Here is an 11,648-nt window from a genome sequence, read left to right as displayed (position 1 = left end):
AAAGGAGATTGTTGGTGAACCAATAGATGCGTGAAAGGGCTGGTAGCTGTTGGAAAAACATCAAAAAAAACTCTCCAAATTTTGCTATCTGCTCATTATTTTTCTGTCTCTTTTTCCATATTTACTTTGATCTCTTTGTGTGTTCTTATTAGGCCGAGGTAGGTAAAAAGCCAATACTGGGTTGCTAGATACTTGATTGATGCACAGATGGAGAGTGGTGATTTTCCACAACAGGAACAGGTAACAAGTTACATCCACCACATTGGTGTTTAGAGAATTTCTCTTCCTTAACGGATTAATTAATGGGAGTCTTCAATAGGAACTGCATGATAACTTAGCTGAAACATTGATAGAATTCATTGTAATCAGGTTGTGTTGAACCTTGTAATCTGGGCTCTAGTTTTTGGTTTGTAGCCATGTTTGATCCAGACTCTCAGGACCTGTTAAAACTCGAACCAGGTTGTGTTGAAGCTTGTTATCTGTGCGCTAGTTTTAGGTTTGGAGCCATGTTTGCTCGACTCTTCAGGTATTATCTATTCCTTCTCTTTCTTTGTATCCGTTGACTTTTGCTTTGTCCTGAATGGGGAGGAACGTCGCAAGTTTTAGCCAGTGATGCTTGGGAATGTGTTGTTTCATCGAATCAGGAAGAGAAATGAAGATAGATAAGAGAGATAGAGGTTAAGAATTTTCTCATGTTTTGATCTACCTAAAAGGAAAAAAGCTTTATCTCTGACTAGTTTTCTCATTCATCAATCTTAAAGTAGAACGAGCAAAAACATTAGTTTATGTGGAGTACTTACACTACATCCTAGCTAATCTAATTCATCACTTCACTTGCAGTGTTATTTCACCTGAAATCAATTCAAGTTGTCAGGAGCACGTGAACTAGAGTTGTGATACCACTTGTTCTAAAGCTGAGATCTGAATATCTGTTTTAACTTATTGCTACAATTATTTGAAGGGTTCTCTTGGCTGATAAGCGAAGAGTCGTAAATATATTGGCTTTGACTGGTTGCTTTTATTAATGTAAGATTTCCCTCTAAAATAAGTCTTATATTGTTAAATCCGAGCCAACACTTAAAACTCCCCGCACACAAATATCACCATCTCCTAGAGGAAACTAAGATCATCAAAACAAAGTGAACTGAACCGGAAAACATGAGACGAAGATGTTAAGTGTCGCTTTTCCTTTGTTTTTGTTTTCTTGCATGCTTGGGGATTTGAATAGATTATCACTTAAAAAAAGGCATATCATAAGAGTAAACTGGACAAGACGAGAGATGAGAAAATGGCGGGGTGGTCGTTGGGGCCAGCCGAGGTGGCCAATGAGAGGGCTGAGCGATGCCAAGGGACACTAGTCACCAGCTTCGTCATCAATACTTGCCTAGCTTGTTGCAGCCATTGGTGGGTACATCTATGGATATGACATCGGGGTAGTTCTGCAGGGGCAAAGTATCAACTCTGCTGTCCTCCCTCATCATTCCCAAAACTTGTCTGCATCACCTAGTATGGAATTTTCGTTTGCTTGATGTTGAAAGTTAAACTTGATTTTGAATCAAGTTTAATTATTGGGTCAATTACCCAATAATCATTTGATGGGCCAAATCCAAATTCTAGAGTTTTCTCTAGAAATATCATAATTACCACCTCCTTAAAATGTTCTAGAAATTTTCTAGAATCATCTTCCACCTCCTTAAACATAAAAATCTAGATATTCTTATAGAATAATCTAGATAATTAGAATATTGAAATCTAGATATTATGTTAAGAACTCTCTAGATTTAGGATTAATATATTTTAGATATTTTGTAGTTTGGAAGCTATAAATACCTCCTCCCTCTCTCATTTGTTGTAATGTTATGAAGTTGTCTTCAAGTTAAAATCAAAGTAATAAAAGTTCTATTTCCTAAAATTCTCTCTCAAACACTTAAACACTTTCTCCATTACCTCTAAAAGAATTTTACTCTAACAAAGTGGTATCAGAGCTTGAAGATCCTAAAGATGGCGAGTAACAACGTTCCCTTCCAAGTTCCAATGCTCACAAAGAGCAACTACGATAATTGGAGTCTACGAATGAGGGCTATCTTAGGAGCACATGACGTGTAGGAGATAGTCGAGAAAGGTTTCATTGAACCGGAGAATGAAGGTAGTCTTTCTCAAACTCAAAAGGATGGTTTGAGAGACTCAAGAAAGAGAGACAAGAAAGCTCTCTGTCTAATCTATCAAGGATTAGATGAAGATACGTTGGAGAAGGTCGTTGAAGCTACGTCGGTTAAAGAAGCATGGGAGAAGCTTCGAACTTCTTACAAAGGTGCCGATCAAGTCAAGAAGGTACGTCTTCAAACTCTAAGAGGAGAATTTGAAGCATTACAAATGAAGGAAGGTGAACTCGTCTCCGATTACTTCTCAAGAGTGTTGACGGTTACTAATAACCTTAAAAGAAACGGAGAGAAGCTAGATGACGTGAAAATCATGGAGAAAGTTCTTAGATCGTTGGATCCAAAATTTGAGCATATTGTCACCGTCATTGAAGAAACAAAAGATTTAGAGGCTATGACAATAGAGCAACTTCTTGGTTCATTACAAGCTTATGAAGAAAAGAAGAAGAAGAAAGAAGATATCGTCGAACAAGTTCTCAAAATGCGGATTAATAAAGAAGAAAATGGCCAAAATTACCAAAGACGAGGTGGCGGTCAAGTACGAGGACGAGGTCGTGGATATGGAAATGGACGAGGTTGGAGGCCATATGAAGAAAACACAAACCAAAGAGGAGAAAACTCATCAAGAGGTCGTGGGAGAGGAAGTCCAAAGTCAAGATATGATAAGTCAAGTGTCAAATGCTATAATTGTGGGAAGTTTGGACATTATGCTTCTGAATGTAAAGCTCCTAGCAACAAAAAAGTCGAGGAGAAGGCCAACAACGTTGAAGAAAAAATCCAAGAAGAAGTATGTTCGCTAGCTACAAGAAAGATGAACGAGAAGAGAATCATAAGTGGTACCTCGATAGTGGTGCAAGTAATCACATGTGCGGGAGAAAAAGTATGTTCGCGGAGCTTGATGAATCGGTGAGAGGAAATGTGGCTTTAGGAGATGAATCGAAGATGGAGGTAAAAGGCAAAGGAAACATTCTCATCCGATTGAAGAATGGAGATCATCAATTTATTTCAAATGTTTACTATATTCCGAGCATGAAGACGAATATCTTGAGTCTTGGACAAATAGCGTTCTATCGCCTCTACGCTATCCCCCCCAATCATTTCATCCCTCCTGTATGGATAGGGGAGAGAAAGTTTATGATATTCGACTAAAAGATAATAACCTTTCTATTAGAGACCAAGAAAGCAATCTCATTACCAAGGTGCCAATGTCGAAAAATAGAATGTTTGTCCTTAACATTCGAAATGACATCGCACAATGTCTCAAGATGTGCTACAAGGAGGAGTCTTGACTTTGGCATCTTCGATTTGGGCATCTAAATTTTTGAGGATTGGAGTTGCTTTCGAAGAAAGAAATGGTGAGAGGACTACCTTGCATCAATCATCCAAATCAAGTGTGTGAAGGATGTCTACTTGGAAAACAATTCAAAATGAGCTTTCCAAAGGAGTCAAGTACAAGAGCCCAAAAACCGTTGGAGCTAATACACACGGATGTGTGTGGTCCGATCAAGCCAAAATCACTTGGCAAAAGTAACTACTTCCTTCTCTTTATTGATGATTTTTCAAGAAAAACATGGGTTTACTTTTTGAAAGAAAAATCCGAGGTGTTCGAGAACTTCAAAAAGTTTAAAGCCCATGTTGAGAAGGAAAGTGGTCTTGCAATCAAAGCCATGAGATCCAACCGTGGAGGAGAGTTTACGTCGAAGGAGTTTCTAAAGTATTGTGAAGATAACGGCATTCGAAGACAACTAACGGTGCCAAGATCCCCTCAACAAAATGGTGTTGCGGAAAGAAAGAATAGAACAATTCTTGAGATGGCGAGGAGCATGCTTAAAAGTAAAAGACTACCAAAAGAGTTGTGGGCGGAAGCGGTCGTGTGTGCGGTTTATCTATTAAACCGATCTCCAACAAAAAGTGTCTCGGGAAAAACACCACAAGAAGCATGGAGCGGAAGGAAGCCCAGTGTTTCTCATTTAAGAGTCTTTGGAAGCGTTGCTCATGCTCATGTACCGGATGAGAAGCAGAGTAAACTAGATGACAAAAGTGAGAAGTACATCTTCATTGGTTATGATAACAACTCCAAAGGCTACAAGCTCTATAATCCCGATACGAAGAAGACAATAATTAGTCAAAATATCGTTTTCGATGAAGAAGGAGAATGGGATTGGAAATCAAATGAAAAAGATTATAACTTCTTTCCACACTTTGAAGAAGATGACTCGGAGCTAACAAGAGAAGAGCCACCAAGAGAAGAACCTACTACACCACCAACTTCACCAACAAGTTCTCAAGGAGAAGAAAGCTCAAGCGAGAGGACTCCTCATTTTAGAAGTTTACAAGAGCTCTACGAGGTAACCGAAAATCAAGATAATCTTACTTTGTTTTGTCTATTTGCGGAGTGCGAACCAATTGACTTCCAAGAAGCCATTGAAAAGAAGACTTGGAGAAATGCCATGGATGAAGAGATAAAGGCAATAAAAAAGAATGATACATGGGAGCTAGCTTCACTTCCAAATGGACACAAGGAGATAGGTGTGAAGTGGGTGTATAAAGCAAAGAAAAATTCTAAAGGAGAAGTGGAAAGATACAAACCAAGATTGGTGGAAAAAAGGTTATAGTCAAAGAGCCGGAATCGACTATGACGAAGTATTTGCTCCTGTTGCTCGTCTAGAAACGGTTAGGCTAATCATTTCACTAGCGGCTCAAAACAAGTGGAAGATACATCAAATGGATGCCAAGTCGGCCTTCTTAAATGGAGACCTTGAAGAAGAAGTTTACATTGAGCAACCACAAGGCTATATAGTCAAAGGAGAAGAAGACAAAGTCTTTAGGCTAAAGAAAGCGCTTTATGGATTAAAACAAGCCCCAAGAGCTTGGAATACTCGAATTGACAAGTACTTCAAGGAGAAAGACTTCATCAAGTGTCCATATGAGCATGCACTCTATATCAAAATTCAAAAAGACGATATATTGATTGCATGCTTATATGTAGATGACTTGATATTCACGGGTAACAATCCAAGCATGTTCGAAGAATTCAAGAAAGAGATGACGAAGGAGTTCGAGATGACGGATATTGGATTGATGTCTTACTACCTCGGAATTTAAGTAAAACAAGAAGACAATGGAATCTTCATTACTCAAGAAGGCTATGCTAAGGAGGTACTTAAAAAGTTTAAGATGGATGACTCAAACCCGGTGACCACACCAATGGAATGCGAAATCAAATTATCAAAGAATGAAGAAGGAGAAGGAGTGGATCCAACAACCTTTAAGAGCTTGGTTGGAAGCTTGAGATACTTAACATGCACAAGGCCCGATATTTTATATGCCGTCGGAGTTGTTAGTCGTTACATGGAGCATCCAACAACAACTCATTTCAAGGCGGCCAAGAGGATTCTTCGCTATATCAAAGGTACCATAAACTATGGCTTACACTATTCTACTTCTAATGATTACAAGCTTGTTGGATATAGCGATAGCGATTGGGGTGGAGACATAAATGACCGAAAAAGCACAAGTGGTTTCGTGTTCTACATTGGAGATACGGCTTTCACATGGATGTCGAAGAAGCAACCAATTGTCACTCTATCCACTTGTGAAGCAGAATATGTAGCGGCTACTTCATGTGTGTGCCATGCTATTTGGTTAAGAAACCTCTTAAAGGAGCTAAGCTTACCACAAGATGAACCAACGAAGATCTTTGTGGATAACAAGTCGGCAATAGCATTGGCGAAAAACCCGGTCTTCCATGATCGAAGTAAACACATTGACACACGCTATCACTACATTAGAGAGTGTGTTAACAAGAAGGACGTGCAATTGGAGTATGTGAAGACACATGATCAAGTAGCCGATATTTTCACCAAGCCTCTCAAGCACGAAGATTTTATCAAGATGAGGAGTTTGCTTGGAGTAGCAAAATCAAGTTTAAGAGGGGGTGTTGAAAGTTAAACTTGATTTTGAATCAAGTTTAATTATTGGGTCAATTACCCAATAATCATTTGATGGGCCAAATCCAAGTTCTAGAGTTTTCTCTAGATATATCATAATTACCACCTCCTTAAAATGTTCTAGAAATTTTCTAGAATCATCTTCCACCTCCTTAAACATAAAAATCTAGATATTTTTATAGAATAATCTAGATAATTAGAATATTGAAATCTAAATATTATGTTAAGAACTCTCTAGATTTAGGATTAATATATTTTAGATATTTTGTAGTTTGGAGGCTATAAATACTTCCTCCCTCTCTCATTTGTTGTAATGTTATGAAGTTGTCTTCAAGTTAAAATCAAAGTAATAAAAGTTCTATTTCCTAAAACTCTCTCTCAAACACTTAAACACTTTCTCCATTACCTCTAAAAGAATTTTACTCTAACACTTGACTGGTTCGGTTTCCGTGACTTCTCATTACCTGAGACCAAAGGAGTGCTAACTGAAGAGATGACTGACACTCCAATGGAGGAAACATTGGTTATGGAAGAAATTGTTACAAGCAAATCGTGAAGAGAGCAGCCATGCACAGAGAATAGAATCAAATGTACAATTATATATAGAACTTTAAATGCATTAGCGTTTCTGCTGCACAAAGCAGAAGTCAACGTATTAATTGGTTAAAAGAGCATGTACTTACTAAATGAAAATGAGAACACATTCCTCTTTTCAAACATTCGTTCAAGTCTACCAAGAGTATAAAAAGCCAGCAAAAAAAAATGTCATAAATTATTCAAGAGCATAAGGGAAACGAAGAAAGGGTACTAGAGAAAGACAAAAAAATAAAAGAGAGGCAAAAGAGTCTGGGAATTTGGAATCAAGTCATGGAGAAAATCCATCGAGCATTCTTGAGACTCATGTTGGAGGGAGCAGGGAAGGGTTCAAGGGTCTTGGTTGAAAGATTGAACACACAGATGTCCACCTCAGAAGGGGGCACGACATGGGCGGTTTGGTTCCAGTTGGTCTTGGAAGAAATAGGGTCCTGACGAGTGAAATAAATAGAGTTTGGTTTGATACCAAGGGTATGGTTAGCAGGCACAGTGATACCCAAGTCGAGAAGCAGGGCCTCATCACCAAGAGATTCTAACTCAACGAGATCGGGCATTTGGTCTCTGGCTCAGCATTAGGATCCTTGTAGTAGATGCGGAAGGCTCTTTCGCTACTTTCAGAGGTTGTGATTGTGACCAACAAAAACTCTCCTGCTGTTGTAACCACCAGGCTAGAATAACAATTATATCCAAGATGAGAAAACGTTGGGGATGTGTAACTCCGGGTGAGTTCTTCGAAACCTTGCTGCCCAGAAAAATCTATGACTCTAACGACTCTACGAGTTGTTAAGATGTATAGACGGTAACCCCAAAGAACCAGACCACATAGGCCAGTTAACTTCCTGGGAACTCCATAGGTAATTGGAATGAGATCGTAATGAGCATTCCCTTTCTTGTAAAGGCATACAAAACAAGCAGGGGCGTCAAAGTACCACACTAAAGCCACCTCTTTCGACTCCTCGTCTACCCACAAACGTCCCTTGATTTCATCCGCGTATAATAATGAGTAATAAGAGCCATCAGTAGATTCAAATTCAAACTCCTTATCTCTATCTACCATACGCTTCAGAGCAGAGTCGTTCGATAAAACCGACTCTAATGGAGAAAGATCAATCCTATTCCCACTAAACACATGTATAATATATAATCTGGATCGAGAATCTAGCATCAACAACCATTTACCGCAGCTTGCCAGGAATCGACTCCCTGAACAGTCTATCCCTCTTCTCCTGTAAACCATGTCTTCGTGTGGGTTGTGCAGCACGTAATCACCTTCATCTGGAAAAAGCATTAGCCATGGACATCCGCTTTTCCGGGGAACTGTTTGTTTCGAAACTGAATACCAGTTGGAACAAACCATCTTAGCTCGGTGGAAATCCACAAAGTTCAAAAGTTAAAACACAGATCTGAGGATATCGAGAGGGAGTTTCGACCAGTTGACAGGGTTAGGAGTCTCCATGTTGTTTGATAGGTTTGTTGGGGAGCGTTTGGGTTTCTATGCTTTCCGTAAATAAATAATTATGATAACCGACGTGATTAACTAAGAAAATATCCATTTCCATCTTTAGCGTGTTTAACCCAATGAATGGTCATAAACACATTTCACTGTTTTATATCATACTAGGGGCTATCCCACGCTACGCGTGGGACTTATGTTCTAATTTTTGTACTACCAACTCTAGTTTTCTATATGAGATAAGACATGAGTTCAAATTAAAGAGCTATTTTCCACAATGTTTTGATAAATCTTATCAATTTCTAATGCTTTTTCAACTCAAGCAGAGAAATGACAATTAACTTTGAGTTTATAAGTGTTACTAAATCATTGTAATGTTGCCCATATCCTCGAATAAATGTGAATGACTTAACCATCTTTTGTTGGGGTTATTATAGTTGTGTTTCTCGTTGAATTCCATTATATAACTTCTCGATTTGGTATAGTTAATCATATCCTTCTCCAAAAGAATTCCTATTATCACTTCCATGATCTCGAATAACATCTAAATGTGAATTTTGTTCATCCGACAATTTGACTCAAACCTGCAAACAAAACAGAGACTAAAGACATGTACATAATTTGAGATCAACAAAAAAGATTTAATGAAGAAAGGGCTTAATATTAAAAGAAGGATCACAATTAGACAAACGTTTCAGAGTCATAGCAGAAAACAACTATTACACTGGTGAGTAGAAAATGAAGATAGAAGGTGGCCTTATTGATGCTTAATTAACTAAAACTCAAATATTTTATTTTCTTTCCCTTTCCTTTAATTTTACCTCAGTACATTGTGTGAGTGCAAAGTCAATTCCCTAACCATGAACCATATATTTTGTCTACTGTTTTAAAAAGTAAATGACATGAGAAGAGAAGACATTAGACATGCATGTACCTTTAATGAAGAATTTAGACATGTCAACTCCCAGAGGCATGCATATGAAAGACAGAAATGTTGGAGAGAAATTAGTCACTCTTCGTAACGATATATGGGTAGTTGTGGAATTTAGGAATATAAATCAATTGGTTGGAAATATGAAAACACAACGAAAGGAACACCCATGAAAACCTGGACACAAATAGGGTGTTTTTAGTTGTCAAGACAGGCGCATTTGTTTTTATTTCCTGCAGTGGGCTTGTTTGAGTTCATGGACTCCATGATTGCTCTGTTTTTCTTATTGTGAAAACAATCTCACAATCGACATTCGTTGTCCTCGAGTTTTCTTCACTTGATATAGTATTTAAGGGAATATTGTTCTCAATGATACATGGGATAGTAACAGTTTGGCGAGAAGTCTGGAAATTTTATGATGTCAGCTTGCTGATAATTCACATATCTATTAGCACATATTCTACATGTAGAATAACCAAAAGACAATGGTGTAAAGAAAATATCTGGACCTTAACGTATATAGATATATCTCTAAGAAGTTATGTAAATCATTAGAGTAACACTTACTTTGTCTAAGTCGATGGAGGAACATGAGACCAATAATCCTTTTTCTTGGAATTTTTTTTTGGTTTTAAAGGAAACCCTTGCATGATTAGGCAAAGTAGAACCCTTGCATCATAAACTAAACCAAACACGCCTTTAAATGGAACACCCTCTCGAGTTCCTGCAAATAATGCGTGCTTATATGTCCATCATCGTCTTCTTAGTCAAGACATATAAAACTTGATGAAACTTACGGTGCATGGTTACTCACAAGTCACGCCAATACATTTGAGACCAACATAAGTTCTTTTTTGCTTCCAATTCACGCCAATACATTTGAAACCATAAGTCTCTGCAACATAGATCCTCTTCCTTGGAATCTTAAGTTTCGAAGAATAGATGTTGGGTTTAAAAAGATGTATATTTAATCCAAGATATCTTTTTCTCCATTCCGCATGAATATATGAACTAACCATGCTTTCATACCAAAATCCTAGCGTCGACATAAGAAAACCAAAAGTTAATTAAATTGGGAGTGATCAGTGGATAGAAACTACCATATACCAAATGGGTTCTAAAGTAATATTAGCCACTACTGGAGACGTTAAGATCAAATAATACCATAAAGGAAACATACCTAGAATTGCTGTATTTTGATAAGTTTGAACCAAGAAAGAAAAATATCCGGCTTGATAATGATTGTCAGTGACGTAATTTGTGGTTTTTGTTCGTTGTAGAGTGAGCATGCATCCCGAGACGACCGTAGGTTAGGTTCACTATTTTTCTTCTCGGCTCTGTCCACTCTCTCTCTAATTCTCAATGTTCAAATCTAGAGATCAACAACGACCACTTTTCTACGGGAAAGGAGCGATTGATTTTTTGATATATATAAATAAATAAGATTGAAAGTAAAAACCCTAGAGAACCAAAAGAAATCAGAATTTCTAAAATGTTCAAAATTAGTGATGAAGAACTTGGATAGTCAGATGAAAGATAGATGGAGGAGACGAAACGTAAACCAAGTTTAGAGAAGTGATAACGTTTTGATTTTATATCAAAGCTTTTTGACGTTTTAAGAAGTGAGAACCCTTTGTAGCTATAAATGGAGGTACACGTGGCCTTTGAGAAGTAGCTTTCACGACGACCGCTTATGTGGCAACTTCGGAGAGATTTTGTAAAAGCTGTGGTGGACATTCTGAAAAGTCTCAAATTGTCCCTTTTATTAGTATTGAAGTAGCCTTGTTCAAAAAATCGCTAGGCGTTAGTCGGGCGTTCGAGCTGGGCCTAGCGCCTAGCCAAAAAATCAGAGATTAAACGGGGATTAATCGGGATTAGTTTTTTTTTTTTTACTTATATATTGTATATATATATTATTTTTGCGGAACAAAAATTAATAATGCAATATGGTCCAGTGGTTATAAGCGTGTTAATGTTCTCCCAGGTGCCGAGTTTGAGTAGTCCCGCTCACATTTATGCCTGTTTTGTTCATTTTAGGTTTAATTGATAATAAATGACCAAAATACCCTTGTCTTCAACCTCTCAAAAACGAGATCTGTAAACCCTAATTCGGCCGTCACTTAATTTTTCTTCACTTTTTATCATTTTTTTTTATTTTCTTCTATTGTTTATTGTTATATATGCTAGATCCATTAAAGAACTATGAATTTCAACTTTTCAAAAGAACAAAAAATCAAATTTTTTGAAAAATTCCGATTTTTGAGCCGATTTGACTATAATCCCCGCGGTCCCTTGCTGCCGAGCGACTAGCCGCCGCGAAATTGGCCGCCTTGGCCGCGTTTTTGAACAGGGATAAGTAGTATTAAACTATTACAGCCTATGCGATGCATTGGGTAAATTTCAAATTAGTTAAAAATTTATTTCTTAAACAACCAATGAACAATCTTATTATATAAAGTATGGTTTTAAAGTTAGTTACTCATATTAACTATGTAAAAGTGAAAGTAAAGAAACATATCGTTGGCTTAATATGTTAATAGAGACATTTTTTTAAGTGGTGG

At 37.5% G+C, this 11,648-nt stretch overlaps 1 protein-coding gene across 1 annotated transcript; it reads right to left on the bottom strand.

Moving 5' to 3' along the window:
- Window positions 1-6,910: 6,910 nt before the first annotated feature.
- Window positions 6,911-10,221, bottom strand: LOC9319782 (F-box protein At2g14500). The gene is made up of 2 exons (XM_021033786.1): window positions 9,902-10,221; window positions 6,911-9,811 (listed from the first exon to the last, which is right to left on the bottom strand). Exon 2 carries the CDS (start codon window positions 8,058-8,060, stop codon window positions 7,236-7,238), a length of 825 nt encoding a protein of 274 aa, XP_020889445.1. The 5' UTR covers window positions 8,061-9,811; window positions 9,902-10,221; the 3' UTR covers window positions 6,911-7,235.
- Window positions 10,222-11,648: the final 1,427 nt, after the last annotated feature.

The sequence above is a fragment of the Arabidopsis lyrata genome (genome assembly GCF_000004255.2).
Source record: "Arabidopsis lyrata subsp. lyrata unplaced genomic scaffold ARALYscaffold_3, whole genome shotgun sequence".
Classification (NCBI taxonomy): domain Eukaryota; kingdom Viridiplantae; phylum Streptophyta; class Magnoliopsida; order Brassicales; family Brassicaceae; genus Arabidopsis; species Arabidopsis lyrata.
The sequence above is the reverse complement of the archived record's forward strand: the minus strand, read 5'-3'. Positions and strand labels throughout refer to the sequence as shown.